Source organism: Hirundo rustica, chromosome 14 (assembly GCF_015227805.2).
Source record: "Hirundo rustica isolate bHirRus1 chromosome 14, bHirRus1.pri.v3, whole genome shotgun sequence".
NCBI lineage: Eukaryota > Metazoa > Chordata > Aves > Passeriformes > Hirundinidae > Hirundo > Hirundo rustica.
Window position 1 is genome coordinate 7,107,613 of NC_053463.1, and position 24,691 is coordinate 7,132,303.

At 41.5% G+C, this 24,691-nt stretch overlaps 1 protein-coding gene across 4 annotated transcripts; it reads right to left on the reverse strand.

Moving 5' to 3' along the window:
• Positions 1 to 891: 891 nt before the first annotated feature.
• On the reverse strand, positions 892 to 15,895 carry RUFY1 (RUN and FYVE domain containing 1). Of its 4 annotated transcripts, none has more exons than XM_040078322.2 (18): positions 15,608 to 15,895; positions 10,914 to 11,087; positions 10,489 to 10,606; positions 9,749 to 9,850; positions 9,302 to 9,425; positions 8,833 to 8,891; positions 8,042 to 8,107; positions 7,397 to 7,466; positions 6,853 to 6,954; positions 6,278 to 6,394; positions 5,786 to 5,953; positions 4,950 to 5,047; positions 4,385 to 4,504; positions 3,478 to 3,607; positions 2,961 to 3,055; positions 2,472 to 2,520; positions 2,221 to 2,298; positions 892 to 1,615 (listed from the first exon to the last, which is right to left on the reverse strand). In XM_040078322.2, the coding sequence occupies exons 1-18, from the start codon at positions 15,873 to 15,875 to the stop codon at positions 1,472 to 1,474; spliced, it is 2,082 nt and encodes a 693-aa protein (XP_039934256.1). In that variant the 5' UTR covers positions 15,876 to 15,895; the 3' UTR covers positions 892 to 1,471. The 4 variants fall into 4 exon arrangements, with proteins under 4 accessions (XP_039934256.1, XP_058278472.1, XP_039934257.1 ...); XM_058422489.1 differs by having other exon boundaries at positions 892 to 1,646; positions 15,608 to 15,881; XM_040078323.2 differs by having other exon boundaries at positions 15,550 to 15,749.
• Between the last annotated feature and the right edge of the window lie 8,796 nt (positions 15,896 to 24,691).

Consider the following 24,691-nt stretch of genomic DNA (forward strand, 5'->3'; position numbering starts at 1 on the left):
GAGAGGTGATTTGTACTTTCCTGTAGGCATGGGTGGACTCAGGAGCTTACTGCAACTCTGTTTTAATAAATGCAACGTGGCAAACATCCTGTCTAAAGATGTGGTTTTGTAAGCAACATAGTTAAAGCTTCAGGAGCACAGTAACTTCCCCTGAAATAATACGGAATCTGCTTCCATGCAGTGGTCATAGTATTGTATTTGCCCCTGCTAATTGAACCACTTGTCCTGAACGGTTAACAACCTGAGGCCCCTTTCTACAGCGACAAAAGTGCCCTCCTGTTCTGTAGCAGAAGCTTAAGGGTGGATTCTGAGCACTGGGCACTGCAGCCATGGCTGTCTGCCATGAGAACAGCTGGGATGCTGACAGCCCAGCTCGACAGACTCATGGCCCTGCTGAGCTGCCAGAGCTGGGGCAGTGGGGATCTCCCCTGGGTTTGCACTGTTCCACATGGAGCCTGTGGAAGAAGCTCGCCTGGTCAAGGAGTTCCTCTGGAACCTGGGACGCTCAGGGGCGGTTTGCGCACTGCTGGTGAGGTGACAATGCCGTGCACTGGCGCAGGAACACAAACTGCCTTGGCAGCCCTGGTCAGCTGAGCCCGGGCCTGGCAGAACAGGGAGCAGGTGCCCCTGGGGCTGCGGCAGTAGCTGCTCTCCGTCCAGGGGTGGGCACAGCTGGAGTCACTGCCCTTTTTTTTAATGGAAAAGGGCAAAAGCAGTTCCAGCTGCAGAGCAGTGGCTTCATCCAGCACCTTCCAGGGAATACCACAGTGCTGGCCAGGTATCCCAGACACATTCTGGTACCTTTAGCTGAAACCCTGCTATGCACGGCTGGACTAGAACATTCTCTTCTAGGATCTGTCACAGGTGTCAGAAATTAGAACTTCGACTTGCTTTCAGTTTTTGCAAAAGACTTTTATTGTGTAACTACTGCACTGTGGTCACAGCGACTTCCAAAACAAGTATAGTGTGCAGTTTTTGACTCTGCAGTGAACTGAAGGCACATTCATTGACACTCCTTATAAAGCTTTCTACAGACAATTCATAAATTGACCTTTTCCTCTCTGACTTAGAGCAAATACAAAACTGTACATGAGCCAGGGGAACACACGGGAGCACCTACAGTGAAGGTAAAGAAATTAGGTTCATGTACAGAGACAATGATCTACAGGAATCAAATAAATGTAGAAATGCCATATACAAATTTTAATACAAATATCTATAAAAATCAGAAAAATGAATCTTAGTTTCAAATAGAATTTTGGGGAAATTACAGTTGATATATAACTTCTTAATTATTTCAGTTGGAGAAGCATTAGCTTGCACAATCCCTACAAATTTACACTGCTCTTACAGTGGAAATTATCAGACCAGCCAGTCCAGTCTGCTGCACAGAAGACACCTGCAATTCAGAATTAAAAAAATAATGGCTACTTTCCAATGTTAAAGTGGCTCAGTCAAGGGTGGGAGAGCCTTAGGAAGAGTTAGAGGAGCACTGCTGAAGCAGTAATGTGTGACAATTATCACAGACACGGACGGGTTTTGGGTACGATGGCAGCGCGAGTTCATTACTGGAACAAGTGCTGCAGAAGATGTCCCCGCAGTTCCTGCAGTGGTGCTACAAAAAGAGTCAGAATGAGCACAGCTGCCTACAAACAGCATCAGGAAGAGAGAAGTCAGGCCTTGGGAACTGCCCTAGTCCCTCCACTTCCCACCAAGCCCAGCCCTCCCCCAGCACCACTTCCTCCGCAGGGCCGAGCACAGGGCGCAGCCGCCCTCCCTCCCTCCACGGCCAGGAGCTGCACCCGTCTGGCTCGGGGACAGCCAGGAACAGGAGCCGGAGCAGGAGCGGGCCTGGCCCTGGAGGGAGGGCGGCTGCGCTGGGATCGGCTGCGCTGGGATCGGCTGCGCTGGGATCGGCTGCGCTGGGATCGGCTGCGCTGGCCTGACTCCCCGCGCTGTCCCACACCGCGGGCCGGGCACTGAGCAGCGCCTGCTCAGCCGGGAAGGGAGCCCGGACACAGCCATAGCAGCTCTCCACCAAGAGCACCGAAGCAGGGGGCAGTATCACATTTTGGGTGGTAAATGCCAAATTATTCCCTATGTATTTATCACTGCAGCAAGATTCGGAATTGAACAGGTTCAATCTTCCCTAGCAAGGGTATGCAACAGCACCGCTTTTGTTTTCCATGGATTATTTAAAAATCTCCTGAACAACATTACCTTCCTTCTTGAGATGGAGAATTCCTTTCTACATTGCTTGCAGTGGGTTGCTTCATCATCCTTCAGCCACGTATGACCCTGGAAAATTGGAACAAAAACAACGCTGGAGATACAAAGACGCTTACAGGCATTTTACCAACGTTGTTGGTATTTTTCAAAAGCCACCTTTTAAAGCAGAATAACCAGGGTGAAATTCAAAGGTGTTAAATGAAATTAATATGCTTAGTAAAATACCCATGAAAGAGTAGTACCTTTAGTGCTTTGTTTACTTCTTTAATGTCTTCCATCTTCAGCTTCGATCTGGAAAAAAAAATATGCCCTGCGTGACTTTTTATTTAGTTGTGTTTGGTTTTCCCTGCCATTCCACTGTCGAGCCACTGTACCCAAACCCCAATTCTTCAGTGAGCTCCCTGTTACCCCTCTGAACCACTCGCTGTCACTGGGAAACTTTGTCAGCTCAGGGTTTGCCCCTTTTCAGTATAAACAGAAGAATGTAGGAAAAGCACAGTTCCACTACAAGAACTGAACATTTCCTTTAATGTTTCCTCTCAGCCAGCTCACTCTGACAAGATCCTCCCTCACTTTCATTTCATGGCTCTTTAGTTTCTCATACATAGTAATTGCCTCCTAAAATTCTCACATCAATTGATTTTTATACATAAATGAGGTTTTAAATTCTTGGTATTAGTCTGATACTCCAGCTTCTGTCATTTACAGGAGTTCTGGTCCCTAGAACTTACTGGCTGAGATGAAGTCCCATTTCTTGAAGAGCTTGCTCCTGCTCCTCATGGACCTTCTTCAGCTGCTGCTTCTCGTCTTGCAGCTTTCTCAGTTCCTATAAAATCAAGTACAAACTCAAGTTTTTTGTGCACTGTTTGACCTATAACCTTGATCAGTCTACCCAAACTACCCAAGCAGTTCACTAGAATCAGCTCCTTTGCAAATTCCCCTATTTCTAAGGCTTGATTTTTAAAATTACACAGGGGAACTACCCACAGTTTCTGCACAAACAATGAAATAATTTAACCATATTTACCAAGAAAAGGAAGATTTTTCAGGCTTTGAACATCCTTCAGCATAGCTAGAACATGGCAGTCCTGTGCCAACACAGGAGCACACAGACAGATATAGGTGCACAATTGTGTCCTCAGAAACTGCTCCATACATGGCAGCAAATCCTCTTCAGGTTAACAAGAATGTTCATGCTTAAAAAATAATTCACATTCAGTTATTCTGAAAGCTTGAAACTCTGCATACCTTTTTCAGTCCTTCCATCTGTTGCAATTCTGTTTTAAGCAGAGCGGTTGCATCCTTCTCTTGGTGCAGTTCTTTTTGCAAAGTTTGTCTCTGTTCCTTCTCGGATTTTAACTCCTTTTCCAGAGTTGAGCTATTTAAAAATAATTCATTCTAAAAAAAAACCCTATAGCAGATGAATATCCTATAGCACTTAAGGATAGCAACAGTGTGAGAAGTAGAAATCTTGTCCAAAAGAGGGCAAAACTAGAGTGGTGTTCTGGGAAAGGAAAGAACAGGCAGCAGACGTCAAAAATGTTAACACGGTTAACATTTAAGATATGTTAACATTTTCAGGTCACAGAAAACAAACAGCAGTGAAGGCCTAGAAGAAAACAACAAACCAAAAGACCTCCAAAGAAACCAATCCCCACAAGGAAATATTTCACTACCTGTGTTTCACCTGTCGTGTTTAAATGGGACACTCTACCCTGAAGTCTGAACAGTGCAAGCAGCTTTTTCTATTGGTAGGAGAAATCTTTAGAGGATTAACATTCCCTAAGAACATACCCACAAGTCCCTGCAAAAATCCCAGTCCCTTTGGATTGACAGTCCTACAAGCATGACCATACCTATCTCCTGATTTATTAAAAAAGCAATTGAAAGCTCCATTGCTAGTTGGAATGGGCAGATTTTTACTGCCACTCTGTGCTCTAAATTAGACATTCTGGAAAAAACATGTCAAAAGCCTGAGGCTAACTGTGCACTGTACAGAAGTGCTGTGCTCCCCTGGGTCCTGCATACACCTGTCAGTGCTGAAGACAACAGAATTTCAAACTCACGCCCTCCTTAGACCTGAGCATAAAAGGAGTAGAAAACACTTTTTAAAGAAATGGCAAAGGGAAGGAAAACACCTGCTCAGATTAAATACCATTTGCCGTCCAGCTGGGCCATCTGCTGCCGACACGAGTTGAGCTTCCCAGCCAGTTCCTGCTTCATCTTATTGCACCGCTCCTCTGCCGCCTGCCTGGCCTTCTCTGCCTGCTGCAGCCTACATGGGAAAGAACACAGACATTTGTTTCCAATTCACTCCTTCCATGCACCCTCTCACCCTCTTCTTTGAGAGTTACCACAGGGATCTTTATAAAAGCTTGAACTGAAAATGCTAGTGGAGAAAAAAAAAAAACTTTCGAAAGCAGTTGTTTCTGAAAAAAACCCAAAAGCAAAGTCACACCTGTTCTTAAAGTGAAGTTAACATGTTTTTCAACAGCCTGCTTATGGAAAGAGCTACAGTTTCCCAGTGGGTCAGTTATGGGCACATTTGCCTGGGAAGAGAGAACGGCAAGCGCAGAGGGATGAAGAGGAGAAGTAAAAAAGCTCATGCTGGCACACAGGCCCAAATTTCTGTGGGGCATATGGAAGGTCATCCTGTAGAGGTTTATATTGGAAACTTTCTACTGACTTCAATGTTGACTTTCTGATCTTGCAATTATTACCTCTCTTCCATTTGTTTCATAGAGGACATCATCTCATTTGTTTTTCCTTCAAAAGAAGATATTGCTTCTGTTTTCTGTTGCAATGAACACTCTGCATTCTGTAGGAAATAACAAACAGTGTTTAAAGTGTGCCACCAGATAAAGAATGTTCAGCTTGCTAAAGGCCATGCCTGGGTCTGACTGGAATGTGTAAACAAAATGCTGATAATGCCAGAGCAGACATTGTTCCAGTTGTTTTGTTACAACCTCAGAAAAAACCCAAACCACCTTAACGAAGTTTTGACCTATGAGATCAACTACAAGCCAAAAAATGTTCTCTTGAGAAAAAAAGCCTGAAGAAATAAAACCAGATTAAATTGACAGGACAAGAATACCAAGATGATTTGAATGTAACAAGTGCATTCAGTGGGCATGGAACCAGGAAGCAAAAAAACCTCCCATAAAAATATTGCTTTCAAAAGCAAAGGCACACCTCAGCACTGGGGCTTCACTGACTTGCAAGTGTCTGGGAAGGACGCAAAGACCTGGTTAAAGCCTGAACAGGCATCAAGAAATAGGCTGTAAAAATTGAGAGAAATCCCCTCTGTATTTCTGGTGCCAGATGTGGGAAAGGAAGGCTTGCTCAACTCTTACTTCATGCATGGAGAGGCTGGTTAAACTTTTGTTTCATTAATGGAAACAAGCTGTGTATATTTTGTGTGAGCACTGCTACACCATGGCTTCCTTGTAGAAATGCCTATCATACAGTTTGGTTCAAATGAAAAAAATGACGTAAAACCACAACCCACCCAAACAAGAGAAACCCCACAAAACCATCCCCAGCCCCCTGTACATACCTGGGATTTGTGAAACATCTGCAAGTTAATGGCCTTCACTTCTTCTAACTGCTGGCGAAGGGCAACTAAAGTGTCTTGTTTTTCATGAGTATCTTTTTCCAGAAGTTTCATGGCAATTTCCATTTCTGTTTTCATTCCAATTTGTAGCTCCAATTCTTTCTCTAGTTCCTTACAAAGAGATTTCCTAGTTACTCCTACGTAGCCATAGGTTAGGGATAAAACCCAAATAACCCCAAACACAAACTGTGCCTCTGCTATAATAATGCCAGTGGTTTCTTAAAAAGAAGCCTTTTATTTCCAGCATTCTAAAAGCCCCAGTTCCCAGTACCTTACAGACACTGTTAATGACCAATGCTCAGCATCTTGCTTGCAATTGCTCTATGAATTCTGAATAGGTGCAAAAGGTGCACAGCTGTCATCTTGTATTTGTAATGTTACAGTAGGCTGAACCCAGTGTCTTTCACTTCACTTTCTACAGTTAAGTTTCCTTACCAGCCTGATTTTTTTTTCTTCTTTCAACTGCTTCCAAACATCACTGTACATTTCATCAAGACCCTGGCGTGACTGCTTGTAAGTATCCAATTCTACTTTTGTATCCTCTTTTGTTACCTACAAGAAACATCAGCTACATAAGATTACAAAGTATTTAAAGTATCCCTTTAATTCTTGTGTGTAACACAGTATTTCAATGTATTATTTCAAGTAAAATCCCACTGTTTTATAATTAATGACATGGTAAACATTAATAAGCTGAAATTTCAGTAATGAAATAACTGTAGTAATTTCAGTAATGAAATATCAGGTGAAAAGATACAGTAATGAAAAAAACACTTTAATCCTTTACACTTTTACTTTAATACCGCTAATACTTGGAATTCTTCCTTCTCCAGGTGTACTTTTGGGTGTGTAGTAAAGAACAGTAAAATCTAATGCCTGAGCATACAACACCCAAACCCAGTGACCTGCATAGGAACGTGCTTAACTGTGCTGAGCATTCCAGTGCACAATGGGCTTGGGAGAACTCACTACAGCTGATCAAAAGCTCATCATCTCTAAAAATGTCCCACCTCTACACTTTTTTCACTCCGTTCACGAATTAATTCATTCTGTTGTTTTAGCTGCTGCTGCTCTTCCTGAAGGGATCCAATTCGGTCGGTAGCTGCTGCAAGCTGTATGAAGGGAACAGATCTCTGTTTAATCACTGTGCAATCATGCAGCATCTAGAGCAATTCTTAAGTCAGTAGCTCAGTCTCTGCAGCAGCTGTGCTGTTCACTTCCCCTTTTGCTCTCCCCAGGAACTCCCTGACCCTTCTGCAGCCGTACCCACTGTCAGCTGAAATTAATGTACTCACCAACATTTGTTCACCAACTTCTGCTTCACGCCCTCACCAACTCTTTTAAATATTAACTGAGCAAAGAAAGGCACCATAGCGTAAAAGGCTAAAATTCACCCTGGATCTGTGGTACGAGCTAGAAGTCACACCAATCCATGCCAGTCCCCACAGCTCACCAGTATCTACTCAAGTATTTTAGGTGTAAGGTACAGTCTTAGGGAGTTTTGTCTCTGATGGAAAGGGGCTGTGAGAAATACTTAACAGACCAGATACAAACCTCTTCCTGGAGTTTTGAATTGGTCTTTTCTAAACAGTCTATTTTGTTCTGGAGATCTGCAACCGTGCAACTGCAGCAAGGGAGAGAGACACATAAAAACAATAACTGAAGTGTCAATGTTTACTCCTATCCTCAGCAGTATTTTTATCATCTTGCATTTGTTAACAATGAAGTACTTTGGTGAGCTGGCAAAAACTCAGAGGAGGAACAACTGACCCTCTTCAGCACTGAGAGGACCATGTCCTTCTGCTGGCAGCCCTGTTCTGGCTTAGCTTTTGTGGTTCTAACACCTCTCCTGCTCAAGAGAGTAAGGGAGGCCTGCTCCTCCCACTGAGCAACATATGGGGGAAGAGTAGAGACTCTTCCTCTAAGGAATAAATTTCCAGATGCACTTGTAATAGTTCCAAATTGCTCTGTTAATCACTCTCAAAAAATTAAACTATTACACACACTTGCTTCCCTCATTGCACGTACCCGCAGAAGAGTAGGACTACAAAATAAAACTAAGATTTTTGGGAAATAATCAGAAAAGGCATTTCAATATCAAACAAAAATCTACAAGACTGGCAGCAGAGACATTCAAAGCCATGCTGGAAAAGCTAAACAGGACAAGTATTTGTAAATGAGAACAGATGAAAATCCCACCTTAGATGTCGGTTCAGTTCTTCGACATAATGCTTCTGGTCAAGGACAGCTGTAATCCCTCCATCTCTAGTTGTAAAAGCAAGAATTTATTGACTGAGAAGAAACTCCTTCATTCTGAAGTGCTATTCTGTACTAGAGCTTTAAGCACAAACAGAGACAAAATCTTTTATCCTTTCCTTATAAAAAAACTTGTGCCTGAGCTGGATCAGAAGCACCAGGGAGGTGAAGTAGCTGCTTGGCTGCTTCTCAGCAGCTCCACAGTGAAGTGCTCTGAAGTGACAGAAGCACATAAAATATGAAGATGCCTTCATTTACTGAAGGTCTTAGAAGACCTTAGGAGACCTGATCTGTGTTGCTAACTGCAGTCTCAAATCTAATACTTCACTTAAAATTACATTTTTTTCCTCCATAACTGATCTCTCCCTCAAAGACAGCTACTCAGTTGAGTGGGTTTCTGAAACTGTGCTTAGAAACAAAGCAGTGAGCTGGCAATGGGTGACTTGGGAAATCATCTCTTCTAAAACCAAATAAAATCACAATCTAATATTTTGTGTACTTTTAATCTTGTCCCAACTCAAGACTGAAACTCTCCAAATTCTTGTTAAAACTACCACAAATTCAGTCTCTGAAAGATGTTACTTTTGTTTAGGTAACAAAATCTGGTTTGGGTTCTCCTTTTAGGATGATTAATAGTTTGAGATCTCCAGCACTCCCATCCTCCCACAGACTGTCTGACAAGTTTGTTCTACAAAGACTGTAATGATTTAGAATTATTAATTCACCATACATACTGTTTGCCATCACTATCCTGTGTTTCCTTAAGGTACAAGGAAAAATCAATCACTCCAACCTGAAAAATATATTTAAGATATTAACACACCTTCACAGTGCAATTATGAGTAGAAGAAGGCATTACTGTATATTTGGAAAATGAGAAAAATCCGAAGTTTAGATTTAGAGAGACAAATAATACCTATATTCTTCTTAGCTGATGCAAACAGGCAAGCTAGCATTTGTCATAAAAGCATCAAAGTAACCATATTATGTGTGATGAGTTTCCTCACAGTTATCAGTTTTGACAGTATTTCCATAAACTGCTACCTATGAACTTCTTTTTAATTTACTGAGGGGAAGACAACAAGCTTCAACACAGTCCATGCTGGAAAGAAATCTGGACCCATCTCAATAAAGTATTTATAGATGTACTTAATTCTACTAGAATCTTATACCAACTGATCCTATTTAAGCTTTAATCTTCACCTGGGAATCCAAGTCTTCTCCTTTCAAGCAGAAGTTTGCATCAATAACATTCAGCCCAACCAGCAGACCCACAATAACTGCTCCTTCCTCCTCCATCATCAATGCATCAGGTTCATAAAATTCACTGGAACAAAGAGTATAAGGGTTCACTGCACATCAAACAATTATAATCACACTTCCATCATTGAAATCACATAAACAATAATGCGGCCTTTACAAAACTTAGCTGAGTTCTCACTAATTTATTGCATAAGGCAGAAGATTTAGAACTCTCCGAAAATTCTCTGCAAGTTCCTTTGCAGATTCCTTGCAAAAACAATTAACCACTTGCTCCTCTGCAGGCTGCAAGAACTTGCTGCTTAAATTGGTCAATTAATGACTCTCCTTGGAGCCACAGGAGGTGTCAGTGATTGAGGAATATTCAGGAATACATGTCTGTGCTGTTACCTTAACAGATGCTTGTGGTCCAGGAGTACTTTGAGATAATCTGCCAGTTTCTTTTGCATGAGTGCCAGATAAAGCCAAGCCCTCCCTCTGCCCACAGCAGTCCTAAAAAGAAAAGTTGCATGTAAAACCAAGGTGTTTTATTGTCGAGATTTGTGCAATTCAAAATTCTCAGTTACAAAGTGAGAGGAAGGAGATTATATACTAAAAAAACAACAACAAATCTCTGGGGAAATGAACTGCTGTCTCCAGAAGACAAGAACATTTAAGTATATTCCATTCTTCAGGGAAAGTATATTGTAAAGGCTTCTTAATTTGAAAAAAACATACGTATTGTCAACTACCACCATAACCAAGCATTAATATATCCTAGTATTAAAATCAAGTCTATTTCAATCATCCTGAATTACTCAAACCAAATACTATCAGCACACACACAAAATGACATAAAATCATGAAAGTGGGGGAAACAAGAGAAAAAAAAAATACCAGTGAAGACTTTAGTTATTTTTAGCAAGGTTATAAAAGTTTCCAAATGCTGTTTTCAATCTGACAGCATTGTTTGAGACAGAAACTGAATATTTTGAGATATCCTCCTTATCTCTTGGAGAAGTCAATGCCTCCTACACACCCTATTTTTTTCTTTGGGAACAAGAGCTTGTTAAGGAAGCCAAGAGACTAAGAGAAGGATGCCTTTTCCCAGCAGTATGAGCAAAATGCATCATCCCCAACAATTAACTTACTTCAACTCTGGCAGATTTTTAACACTAGTTGCTATATCTGATGCTTCGGGACAAAGTTTTTCCACTAGCTCCAAAGGACCAAAAAACGATTTGTTCTGTCCAATAAAAGTCTTCTTCACTAAAGGGAGCATACAGAGAGATTTGTGAGGAAAAATTATAGGCTTCCAACTCCAGAATTTTAGACAAACTTTACTTTCTTACTTTGTCTTACCAGCTCATATCTGTGGAAAGGGGACATTAAAAATACCCTGACAGGAGGAGACACGAAATACAGGGTGTACAAGGGTAACGACATATCTGTAATACTGACACCAGCATTGTATGTTTATAGAATTAATGTCATTCAGAAATCAAGATGGAGCCACGGCAGGACATGACAGAGACTCCTTGACCTGCCTCTCTTCAGCCTGGCAGCCAGCGCCCACCTTTGAGCCCATGCTTGAGGCAGTGCTCCAGCACCACGAAGAACTGCTGCAGTGGAGGGAAGTCGGAGTCCAGGGTCCGGCCCAGGCTCAGGGCTGACTGGATGAGGATTTTGATGCTGAGCTTCATCATGTTCATGAGGTTGGCACGCTCCTCCATGGCGTGACACCGTGTACCTGGGGGCACATGGGTGGGGACAGGAAAGCTGCTTTACAATCACAGAATCAATAAGGCTGGAAAAGACCTCCGAGATCATCGAGTCCAATATATGATCAAACTAGGCCAGGGCATTGAGTACCAGATCCAGGTTTTCTTTACACAGCTCTGGGGACAGTGTCTCCACCACCTCCCTGGGCTGCCATTCCAATGTATAATCACCGTTTCTGTGAAGAAATTCTTCCTAATATTCAACCTAAACCTGCCCTGGTACAGCTTGAGATTATATCCTGTTGTTTTATCACTGGTTGCCTGGGAGAAGAGACCGACACCCACCTGGCTGCAGCCTCCTGTCAGGGATTTGTAGAGACTGATAAGGCCATCCCTGAGGCTCCCTTTCTCCAGATTAAACACTCCCCACTCCCTCAGCCGCTCCTTATAGGACCTGCGCTCCAGAACCTTCCCCAGCCCCTCAATGCCCTTCCTGGACCGAGGGGTCCCGAACTGATCACAGCACTCGAGATGTGGCGTCCCCAGTGCCGAGTACCTGGGGACAATCCGCACGGAGACGCTGCGCAGCTTTTAAAAACCCCTCGCCGCGGTGCCCGCGCTGGGCCTCCACCCTGCGGCGGGGGCGAGCTGGGTAAACCCCCCTCAGCGGCGCACCCGGCCCCCGGGGAGGGGACACGGCCCCAGCTCCGGCCCCGGCCCCGGCCCCGGCCCCGGCCCCGGCCCCGGCCCCGGCCCCGGCCCGCGGGGTCCCTACCTGAGCGGCGGGGCCGGGCCGGGGGAGCCGCGGGCTGAGGGCCCCCGGCCCGCCGCGTTACCACGGCTACAGCGCGGGCGGGGGCGGGCCGGCCGCCATCTTAGAGCACTGTGAGGGGCGCGCGGCGGGCGCGGCCCGGCCGGGGCGTGTTGCAAAACGTGGAATATGTATAGATTTACTTAAGAAAATATGTTTTTCGATCTTTGTACTATTTCAAGCCTAAGCGATGATAAGGATGATTTAACCCGTGAAACATCAGCTAACGAGCAAGCTGTAGGTGACGCCCAGGTGTTACAAAGGAGAATCACTGGTCGGTAGAATTGCCTTGTTAAGGTTTAGGGCTGGACATGATTCGGTGACCTCAGGCCTAGGGGAGGTTAATAAAAGGATGTAGCACTGATAGTGGACTCAAAGGATGCAGAATTTATGCGCCTCAAGGACGGCCTGAAGCTGAGTCAGGGGAGGTTTAGGTTTCGATCAGGAAAAGGTTCTTCACCCAGAGGGTGGCTGGCGGCTGAGCATTTGTACAACAGGAGCATTTGTACAACACTTTCAGACACATGGTGTGACTCCTGGGGATGGTCCCGAACAGGGCTAGGAGTTGGACTCAATGATCCTGCTGGGTCCCTTCCAACCCAGCATATCCTATGATTTTATGACACTTGGCTGAACCCCCAAGATAAGGAAGAAACTTGTAAAGCCAACACAGCAACTGTGCTCAATCAGCTCTGACCGGCTAGAAGGTAGTTCTGGCAGGGGCAGATTGTGACCACCAACCCTAGAAACTCACTGACACAAAAGAACAGATAGACTGAGCATGTGAACTAATGAGCATGAAAGTGACCCTTTGAACATTAATGCCTAAAAGAGTGAAAAGTTTTGGAAGTTGTGCTGGCTTTGTGGATTTGCCACCCAGCCTCCTTCCTGTGCAAATCCGTAAAAATAAATCAAATCCTTCCACTCTGTGCATAGATTGGCCCCTTGCAGACCAAGTGAAAGAATCTGTTTTAGGACAACAGGGGGCGTGGGATTAGGACTCTTGCTCCTTAAGGCACCTACAGGCTCTGCCTACAGGAGCTGCCAACAGCCCAGTGGCCACCAAAATCACATTTTAAGCCACTGCTGTTTCATTAGGACACTTTTGCTGTCACCTGTGGGTCACACACCGCCACACTCTGCAGAAACAGCAGTGGCAGAAGCCCCAGCCCCATATCAGTCACATTCAAGATGGTTAACAACGCTCTTAAGGTCGTGCAAAAGTCTCTCTAACGTTTTCATTTTTGTGCACACAATGTTAATTTAGGGTTAAAAATGAGCAAAACTCCTCCTTATGTCAGAAGAGGGAAAACAGAATCATTCTAATCTAACTGACCTTAACAACCACAATACACATAAAATGCTGCCATCTCTGCAGGCTATTCTATAGTTCATTGTATATATACTACATACACTAGATACAATAGGATATATAGTATATAATCAATATACAGTATATTATGTATATACATATATTAAAAATGAGTATATTGAATATTTTCTATAGCCAGTGGGTGCCTCAAAACTGTATTTAATGTGTTGATATGAGGCTGAGGATTAAAAGCACTGTAATAATTAGAATTTTGATCTCAATATTGTCAGAAAAAAAGCTGCACAAACAGAAAACCAGAGGTTTTTTAGTGTTTCAAAGCAATGCTAACCATTTTAATGGTTTTTGAAATTTGAATTTTTACTTACCAGGAATACTTTGCCTCTACACCTTGCTCAAGATATATATATACTACCCACAAGACTTAAAAAAATAAGATACCATGAATGAAATGCTCTTTATGAACACAATTTTAAATTAAGAAGTGGATTAATATCAGTTTGCATTAAGTTAAATAATTACTCAAACAATATTTTTTAGACTGTTGCAAATACACACAGTCAAATACATCTTTTGCAAAACTGTGCAGGTGGGTACATGCAAAATAAACAGGTATTAGACACACTACCAAAGCCAAGCATCAAAAATTAAGTATCAGGTTACCAGTGCAAAAGATCACAGATGTGATGCTGCAATCTTTAAGAATGCGGTCACACAGTTTTGTATCTTATTCAACTCAAGAGATTTGTTTCGACATAGTTTTGAAGCTACATGCCTTGTTTACTGTAATTATTCAGCGCACTTTGAAGTCAGAAAACACTGAAGCACAAAGGAAAGCTCACAGTTCTCCATCCCTCGGTCTTTGGGACTGCAAGTCTTTCTTGATTTGTTTTCTTTAGATTTGAAGCTTCTGGCCTCTCTGCAAGGCAGGACACAGTTTCCTCAGTGGCAGACTAGTTTTAGGATGGGGTTTATGTGTTTAGAACATGTGATCAACAGATCTGAAGTAGCAGATAGATGTTATAAAATCTCTGGGAAAAGATTTCAGTAGGCAACGAGCTCCAAGTTTTCCACAAGTAGTCTTGCAGGCCTTGGCTCATTTCTTAAACATACCTGCTTGATCAAAGGTAAATAATATTGAACAGGTAGAACAGGTGCCTTAGTGCCTGTTCATATTTCATATACAAGTTATTAACTTATTTTTCATACAGAATTTTCCACAAAACTCATCAACATATTATCCAAATCCTTTGAACAATATGGGAAGGTTGTGGTGTGTTTCCTTACTTTACAAGGAAGAAGCTGAAAGATTATGGTAAAAGTTTCATTAAATGAGGGAGCTTCATTTCAGGTAAGAGAATATTTTATTCCCTGCCCCTTGCCAAATGCTGTATGCTGTTTTCAATTATATCTATCCACAGCATTATTCCAAAAACAAACAAAAAAACTGGGATATTCTGCACTTGGTCAGGTTAGATCCTGATGGGAAACAAACCTGCAAGAAGTTTCGTGTGAGACTTTGAGATGCAGGAAAAGACAAAAGACTATTTTTTCAGTACAATTAATCTTCAACTCTAACTATGTAACACTGAGGAATTTTCACAAAAAATGAAGAAGTCCATCAGCAGTAACATTGCCCCATGCTGTCCCAATTCAACTCCATGGAACTGCCCTTTGAATACTCAGTACTATAAAAACCAAAAGGTTAGCACCAAACAGAGCTAAGTTAAGTTCCAGTGCTCCAGAACAATTAAGCGCCAGTCTGAGACTCTGGAGTACAATGCTCCAGGCCAAATTTCTGTTGCATTTAAATAGGTTTGGGTTTTTTTTTCCACATTATGAATAGTGCTGAGATTTATTTTCCATATGATTCAGCTAAAGCCATTTTAATTGTTTTAAGAGACCTGTTCCACAATTCTGTAGGGCTGCTAGATCCACAAATGCCAATGTTGAACAAAGCAAGCTGTAGTTACTGAAGGCATCTTTAGTGTAGTTAAAAAGTAGCTTATAACAAATCTGTATCTTAGTTTGCTTGTTTAGTCTCTGACATGAAAGGTACCGCGAATTCCTTCCCGGAACCAGCAGCACTCGAGGGAGGATGTAGAATTTTGAGAGATCCCTCAGTGCAGCCAGGCTGCTGGGGCTTTAAGGAGAAGGAGAAAAGGCAGCAAATAAAACAAAAGTAAATTTCTCCAAATATAAAAGTTTAGGTTTCTTCTGGTTATAACGCATTTCTTAAGTCCTACATCTGTGTCGCTTGTTTAATTTTACTTGAATACAAAACTGCAGCATCTTAAAAGAAATTCAAAGTAACACCCATGCACCACTGACACGACCCAGCAGCACTTACGGGAGCGAACTCATTTGCGCACCACAAAAGCGAGTTTACTAAAGAAGCGGAGCCGTACTTGTCTTTGCCGGGCTGTCACTGCTGCCGGGCTTGGACACCAATCCCACCAGGGATGCGGACTTCAGGGCGCTGCCATAGCCCAGCGCCAAGTTTTCCGAGGCTTTCCTGGCCAGAGACAAGATCGGAGCAGACCACCGCGCTTCCTCCGGTTTCGCCTTCTCCTCGTTCCTCAGCTCGGCCGCGTCAGGGAGCTGTTTTTTGTCAATAATCTCAAAGTCTTCCTCCTTTCCCCCGGCGGGCGCGGCGCGAGGCTCCCCGGCAGCCATCTTGGACGGGTCACATGACCGCGGCCCGGGGCGAGGGAGCCGCCCCCACCCCGGATGAGGGGTGGGAGCCGGGAGGGGTCCGGGAGCTGGGGCACGAACCGGGAACGAACCGGGAACCGGGCACGAACCGGGGACCGGGAAGGAACCGGGAATGCGGGCGGGTACTGAAGCCCGAGCAGATCCCGGAGGCAGCGTGAAGCACTTGCACACAGCGGCAGGGCTGCAAGACAGGCCCGGCCAGGACTGAGCGCTTCGCTTGGTGATCGGAGTTACAGGGCGTGGAAGATGAAAAAAGAGTTTCCCTTTGAATAAGTTAGGAAAGGAACAAAAAGTACAGGTTTTTACTGCTATCTGTGTCCCCACACATAATTTTCAATAAAAATATTAATGTGTTTTGACATCTCAGATTGACACAGTTAGGTTGTGAGAGCTTAACGAGATCTCTATTACTCTGGCTGTGAATCAAATCGGTGTAACTTAAAGTGGAGGTTTGGTATGACAGGTGCACTGCTCTGAAAAGGGCTTGTCCTCGTCACTGACTTGAAAACACAACTACTCAGTAAAGCCACTTCATTAATGTGTATGGGCTGGGTTTGGTAGAAAGATCTGTCGTGAAGGGGAACTGAAATCATCCCGGTATGAAAATTTGATCTTGTGTGTCTCAAATATTGATGTAGCCTACTGATGTATGGCTTGTTAACTGTTTTTTTCATCCAGCAGCTGCATGTGCTTGAGATATGTCAGTCATTTAGTCACGAGGTAGTAGATGCTGCGTATGAGCTTTTTGTGCTACATAGAGGAAAGTAAGAAATAGAAGGAGAATAGAATCAGCGAGTTGAAGGTCAATTTCCTTAGTCCTGCAGCAATATAAATCTTCAGGTCTCTCTCTCTATATTCCCCCTCTACCCCCCCCCCCCCCCCCATAAGCTACTTTATGATCGATTCTGTCTTCTTCGCTTCTTAGCCACTGAAAATTTAACAACTTCCGTGTGTTACACAAAGCACATGGAAGCTCTTATGTTTTTGTTGAGAATTCAGAGATCAGCAGCCTCTTATTCATCCATGATTCAGATGAGCTAACTATAGGCTTTAAGATACTTTTGGTAAAGGTAAATGCTAGAAATAGGTTCTGCTCCATCTTGTGGACTCCAGCAGTATCGGGATGTTTGTAAGGAAATAGCTCAGCTCTGTAGCTCCTGTCTTGCAGTTGAATATACGAATATACCTCTTGACAGGAGTAAGACTTGATAATGATTTTCTGCCTTTCATTAACTGCCCCATATTAGAGTCAGGTGGTGAAGGTAGTCTTGGTTAGAAGCAAAATTCTAAGCATTAAATTAATGTGTTTTTTCCAATGGATCTGAAGAATAGGGCATAAAAGTTTTGTGACCGAGAACATAAGAGTTAACCAAGGCTCCTCTTTGCCTCATTATGTTGCTCCCTTAAGATAACAGTGCCTCAGACTCTTCTTTAGAGCCTCACAATGAGTTATTTTGTAAAAATATGAAGTGAAGCTATCACATAGTCTGCGATAATCTTTTCTTATGTTACTATTAAAGAAACATTGGATAATTTTACTTCAAGTGTGTGATGAGGAAAATTTATACTGTGAATATAATGAATAATGTGATAAAACTTTTGCTACACATGATTTAATTGTGCTTCACTTACTACTCTTTGGCCAAAATTATTTAATAAGCCACTGATTATTTTAAATGCTGTCTGTCCTCACACTTTTTATTTTAAAGTAATGAAGAAGTCTTGTGGCATTGTAAGGGAGCCCTAATTTAAAGAGATTTGTTTTGTTTGCAGAGTACAATTTCCTAAGGAGTCATTTGTGACAGCCAAGGAGGGTGGAGTTGATACAGAATACAGCTTTAGGCATGTTAAATAAAAAATAAAAAAACATAAGTGATGTAACTTTGGTTTTTGTTCACTGATTTATCAGGGAGGTGCAGTATGCATGAATAACACTGTTTACTTTTAGCTTGGAGATTCTGCAGATGATGATATTTCACCACTCTTTCCTTTTTGCAGACCACTGGTCCAGCTCTTGCTACTCATGTGAAGATGAACAATATTTTCTTTTGAAAGCCCATTTTGTGGCTCGTTTACGTCTGCCATAAATGTCAGTGCTGTGTAATCACAAAAATACTTTAAAACGTTAGGGCTCATTGAAAAGTTAGAGGCCTAAGTGACACATTTAGTACTTCCTTGTTTTCCTAACTCCAGAAATCAAGGTGTTTCTAAAGAAAAAAAATTGCATTATGAAGCTAAGTAAAATTATATTCTTTTTTCATGCAAATCTTGCACAGCCTTGTTTGGTTTTATTGTTCCCCCTCCTCTCTGTGTTCTTACATGTCAGGATAAAAATTCACTTTTGAAATATTTAAAAAGTAGTGAATTCAAAGTGTAGAAAAAGATTATTCTGGAAAAAATCCTATTTTAATCAGGAAATTGTACATGTAATACAAAAGTCTGTCTAGCAGAATGGAAGATAATTTTAGAACAGGAGAAACTCAATTCTTATTCAATGATACTTAGCAAGATAGTTTCTTTGGCTAATTCTTCTTTAGCTGAGATTTATTTTGGGGAGGGGGATAATGTTTTAAGAAACTTTTTTTTTTTTTTTTCCATTTAACATTTCCAGTTAATCACACACTATAAATATTTAAAAGCAGCAAAATGCCATTGTGTGCTAAAGGCTAAATTTCTGCGATTAGCTGTTATTTATACTTTGCATTCCTATAAGTTTTTCAGTCAGCAAAACAGATTATCTTGCGAACGATCCAGTTGAATTTTTGACCTTTAAAAGCAATAAATACCAAGTGTAGCTGTAGTTGGGAATAACATAAGACCCCCCAAGGGGTGTGTTATGTGTTTGACAGCTGATTGTAGAAGTTTTAGGGAGCAATACCAATCACAGTATTTGTTAAGAACTCAGTGGTTGCTTTGTAGAGCTGCATCCGCAAGTCCTGAGCCTCCACTTTGTGCAGGCAGGACAGAAGCCGTGCATGGACACAGTGCGGACACCCAGAGTCACCTCCCAGCGACGGCAGCAGGGTCAAAGAGCAATAAAATGTTCCTTGTGCTCTTCTCTCTCTTCCCATTCCTCAAACCACTAAAACATTCTTCCCTTTGGCTATTGGGGTGAGTGCCACTTGAGGAGAAATGGTATTAGGAAATGATAACATTTCCTTTGGGACGTAATCAAAAAAAAAACCCCAAACCCTCAACAATTTCCAGAGCCATGAATGAATTCCTCCGTTATAACTGTGATTAAGTAATTAGAGACAAAAGTTCTAGTTGTTGTTCTATTCTAGTGCAGCTAATTAGTTAAGATACTTTTCTATCACTTCTAATAAAAAATTGATTTAAAGAAAACCAAAATTCCAGTTGTGTCATTACACCTGTATTGAGTCAAAGATTTTCTTTTCATTTCAGAACCACAACTTTGTGCTCCCTGATCCCACTGCAGAGCTAGTGTCATCCTTGCAAACACACATTGGTAATGACAGAATCAGCTGTTTGAAATTCCTTTCTATTATCATTAGAGTCCCTAAGAGAACATGAAAACATTTATAGCTGGAAATGTGTGTCATTGTAGTAAATAAAGGAAAAGACAGTAAAATATGGAAGGGAAACTTGCATTGAGATGTTGGCATGGAATCAAAAGAATTGCAGCTCACTCAGTATAAGTTTAAATCAGATAGTTAAGACCAAACATCCACCAGATATATATTGAATGGCAGTCTAAAGAAAAGTCCAGGTTATTTATTGTTCTGCTCTGAACTATTGCCTGGTTTTTCGGGGGGAAAAAAAAAAAAAAATCTTTCAATAGGAATATAGTGGACTAGAATGTGAAGTGTCAGAAAGAAGGTAAACCCCAAACACACTGATTTTCCTGTAGTTATTCAACATTTATTTGTCCTGTAAAAAGAGGCAGGGGCAAAACTTCCCAGCAGGTGACACTACAGCACCGCTTTATTCAAGAGCAGCCTCTAACGCCCAGCGAACACCACGTTGTGCAGCTACCTGAGGAAATACCGGAGAGCTCCCAAGAAAAAGAAAAGAAACAAAAACTCAATTCACCTGAGCGACCCCTGGAGCTGCTCTGCGATAGCGGCTGTGCTAAGAGACCTCTGGGGGAAAGGAAGGAGCTGCTCCAGGAGTGCTCTCTAATGGAATAATGGAATCCGACCTGCTCATGAAGCAGGCTCGTTTACCAGTTTTCGAGTTTCATGTGGGATTATGAAATAATTAATATTTTACAAAAGCTGGGTTTTTTTTTCTGATGCAAGTTGTTACATAATGTTCCAAGGACTTTATGAGTAGGAAGGTTTGGATAAATGTTTGTCATTTGATCTGGTCTACTAACTTAGAAATCAGAGAACATCTGTTTGAATACCTTAATTTCTAGACTTCATGACCTGTGTGATTTTGGGTTACATTTTTTATGGTTTATCTGTTTTGTGTAGCTCCCCCCCCCCCCCCCTTTTCTCATTTTTAAGTTTTTACTAGCTTTATTTTTTTAAATTCTTCCTACTATTGAATGCAGACAGTTTTGTATCAAGTACAAATTTGAAGGTTTTATAAAAGTGCTGTGAATTGACTGGACTGAGGGGCATAGGGTCAAAGGAATTATAAATGTGATTACAGGCTGAATCCTAGTAAGATATGAACACAGTATTTTTGAAATGTGCTGACGTTTTTGCTACTTAATGCAATTTTCAACTAACACACAAGAGAATACTTATATGTGACTTAATTAGGTGAAGAAATGGGCTCATATCTTTCTATTAGTGTAACAGAAATTATGTAAATTGCACAAGAAAATGTTGTTAGTTATTGTATCAACCAATGAAATACTTTATACACCCACTAGACAAGTTTAGGAAAACACCTTTATGCTACACAAAAACACTGCTAGTAATTTTAATCATCTGTTTCAAAAGCAGATATTGGAAGTTCATAGAAAATATTTAATCCATTATCGAGAAACTAAAGAACATTTAAGTGCTTGCATGCAGTTCTGGTGACACTGCACTCGTGCACTTGAGGGCGCAAGGTGGCACAAACTGCTGCAGGTTTCTCCACAAAGAATTTAGGACCGAGTCCTCTGTAAGGTGCAAGACACAAAGAGTTAGAAAAGATTGCAACGAGTAGTGTGAGAAATGCAATTCCCGACTTTTCTGCTGCCTTTGATTTTCTCATTTTCTGATCTCTCTATGAGTGACACTGCATACTAATTAGTAAGATATTTAGAGAGCTTAAACCGAAAACGAAGTCAATAAATCTTTAGCTAGAGTTTTCTTTGCTTTAAATAGAAACAATATCTTCTCTCTCTTCTTTCCCTTCCTTCCTTGGAGTGTTTTTCCTTGCAGAGCTGTAACTTAAATTTGGTATACCACACTAAGGGATGTCTCCCAGACCCTTTGATTCAATAGGAATTTTTATAGGGTGAAAAAGAGAAGAAATGTTTTACAGATGTACAAAAGCACCTTAGTTATTGACAGAATCAAAGGGAAACCTGAGCTTTTGGTTAATGCAGGTGTGCAGCTCAGCTTCACTGTGTCTCTGTTATCAGTTCCCCTCACATTACAGCTTAGGCTAATTTCTCATCAGGCCTTTCCATGCTTGATGGAAGCTGGAGTAGGCAGGTTAGATCTCAACAGTGAGATTGTTTAGTGATCTCTGATTAAAAATCCTTTGAAATATCTTCACTAATCCATCTGAGGGAATTAATCATATGTAAGCATGTCACCTTTGGAAACAGAACTGAAAAACGTAGGGCTCTAGTAACTTGAGTGGTTTAAACTAGTTTAAAGGGCCACTGGAGTGCTGCTGTTCTCCTTTTCCTGCAGCTGCGTTCCCATTTCCCTATATAGCACTGCTCCCCATCTGACCTCCTGCCAAGCCAGTCTCAGGTGAAAGCAGCAGGGAATACAGGCTGGGGCTCTGTAGCACCCCAAGGGCAGCACTGCTGGCTGCCTTCTTGTCACCTCTTGCCTCTGGCCAAACCCCCTCCTCAGCTCCCTTGACCATTGGCTTGCTGAGCCATTTCAGTCACTGAGTTGGCAGAAAAACTAATACAACAAAAGTGAATAGTTATTCTGCTGATGGAATGTACTGAAGCAGCTCATATTTTCCAAATTGTGTACTGGAAGAATCACTTCCTATATGGGTCCTGTGCAATCCCCAGTTTTCTGCCTGCCCTGGCTTCTTCACAGACACTCCACATGGCAGATTAGCAAAACAGATGACAGAGCTACTACTGGAGTGTTTTATCTTAAATATCCTTCTTTCCATCTTTTCTCAATCATAGGGACTCCTGGCATCATACCAGCATAGGGGGAAAAAACCAAACAGAAATAGAAAGAGGAATCATTGCTCTGATAAATCCCAAAAGCTTCTAGTAATCAATGGATCAGAGACTTTGTGATTAGGAGTTGTATCTAAAGTAGCCATATTTAGATAAAGAGAATATAGGGAAAACAAGATGTGGGTATAGACTGAAAGCTTGTACATGAAACAGCAGAACCTCCTCAAAAACCAGCAAATTATTATTCTTTCAATTTTTTTTTTTCTGTTTAGCTCCTCAGTTTATACTGTTTCTGATTTACACATTAACCTTGAATGCTGATGATACTGTCCTGTAGGCAGATGTAACTTCCTTCCTCAAATACCGAGAAACAGAGCAACCAAGGAACCATGACAAAATATTCAGCTAGAAAAAAAAATAGAAGGGTCTAATAAACCCAACTGCATTTAGTGTGCTATAGGTGGCATTGTTAGAAGTGCCTACCATGGCAAATTTCTATTGACACCTCACCTGATATAATACAGATCTCTTTAAACTATCTCACATAATCAAGAGAATTCCTTTTTCTATGGCAGACCTCCTTCTTAGGGGTGAACCTTAAAAGCACACAAAGATGAAAGTTAGAGAGTTGTGAAAGAGCCACAATTTATGATAACTTGGGTGGCAATGAAGAAGTGTAATGATGGCTTCAACGCAATAAAGTGGAGATCGTTAATCTTTTTAGGTGAAACTTGTTTAAAATGTCTAGCAGTGTTAAAGAAAGACCTCTAATTGAATTGCCACTTTGTGCAAGCGGTGTGGCAAAGACACATCTGGTAGATGGCTGTGTTTTGTTAACAGAGAGTGGTAATTGGCATCCCACTGTTAAGACACAGTGTCTTGCCATCTTTCCTTTTCCTCTTTGGTCTAATAATTTCAGAAGATTCTACACGTTGCCCTGACTGCTGTTGGAAATTGTTTCAGTATTAGTAACTATTAGTATTAGAAATAGTGTTAGTAACTGCAGCAAAATTTTCAGGTCCTCTTTTAAAAAGAAAAAAACCCAAAACACCCAAACCCCCATCTGAAAATGGCTCTGTTGACTGAAGTGAGGAAGGAAAAATGTGAAGCCCAAAAGTAGTAATAAAGACTTAAGTTGAAGAGTTTTGTTGTTTTTCCAATAAACATAAACCAATTATTTTTGGTTTTTAAGTACAATAAGAGCAATAAAAAAATCCCATCATTCTCTGCCAATTATCACTTCAGGCTGTGAACTTGTCAGAATTCATAAGCTCCCAGTGCAGCATCCAGTACTGCCAGGATATGTTGGTATTGATCTCCCCTGAGTCGATGCTTTATAATGGTTGAGGGCATGAGGCCCCCCAAGGCACTGTCACATAATGCCCTGCTTTGGTCTTTACCTGTGTCAGGGTTGCCACATGCAGTCTGTAAACATGGAAGGAAAAGTTCTTTCACTGTGTTATATTTGTGGGTAACCGCCGCTCTCTCGGAACTCTCACAACAGGCTGATATTTCAGGAGCATCTCCAAAAGTTCCAATGATGATGGTTCTTGCCAGTCAGGCATCCCCTCCCAGGACCTCCGTGGTACTCTTGGTGTCTTGTTTCTTAAAAATCCACCAGTACTTTCAGGTAAAGGAGAAAATCTGGAGATGCTGTGGAAGAAGATGAGTAAATGGGATTTAAAGGCAGTTCCATTTGTTGTATTTTAGTTGCAAATTGAAAAGTCATTGTGGAGTTGCATGGTGTCAGAAAAATAGTTGGCTTTGATTTTTGGAGAAAATGTTATGTTTATATGTAAGAGAAAAACTGCTTGATTAAAAAACTTCACAGTTTACCAATAAGTGATACTGCTTTTTACTAATAAGGAGAAGATTTACGGCTGAGACACTGCAGGGAAACTTAGATATTTATTTAATTGCCAGGTCTTGGGTAGTTTATTTATGTCATGACACTTATGTTGTTTATGATTCCAAACTTTGCCTTCATATTCTTTCTACAGAATGGTCACTATCTTCCTTAATTTTCTCCATGTAAGCTGCAGGCTGTTTGGAGCAGGGACTTCTCATTCTATTACTAGATGCATGTATCATGCCTGGCACAACAGAGCTAATGTGGTTTGGGTAAGTAGATATATATTTAATGCTACTGTTTAAAAAAAAAATTATTGTAAAGTGCTGCTGTTGAATTGGAGTGCTTCCAGTTAAAGTTACTTTTATGTCTGGTTGTAGAGAAAATGTTTCACAGTGAAAGCTATAAATTTTCATTAACCAAAGCCAACTAAATTTGCCACAGGCTTCTAACTTCAGCTCATTATGTGTCTTTGAAAGTAAAGTATTTCTGTTATTTGTTATTTGTAGAGACTGAGCTGCAAAATCCATAACTGCTTGAGAAATTATGTAGATTTGATGGATCCCAGAATAAGAAAGATGGAGGGAAGGAAAGAGCAAAATTTTGTCTTGAATAAACAGAATGTGAGAGAAGATTTTGAACTAT

Bases quoted from the DNA above. Each gene is read 5' to 3' on its own strand.
- RUFY1 (XM_040078322.2), bottom strand. From the start codon at position 15,875: ATGGCTGCCGGGGAGCCTCGCGCCGCGCCCGCCGGGGGAAAGGAGGAA. The intron at 10,607-10,913 runs GTGGGCGCTGGC...TGCTCCCTTTAG, and splicing joins CCTCAAGCATGGGCTCAAAG to TGAAGAAGACTTTTATTGGA. The intron at 8,108-8,832 runs GTATGTATGGTG...TTTTACAACTAG, and splicing joins CAGGATAGTGATGGCAAACA to AGATGGAGGGATTACAGCTG.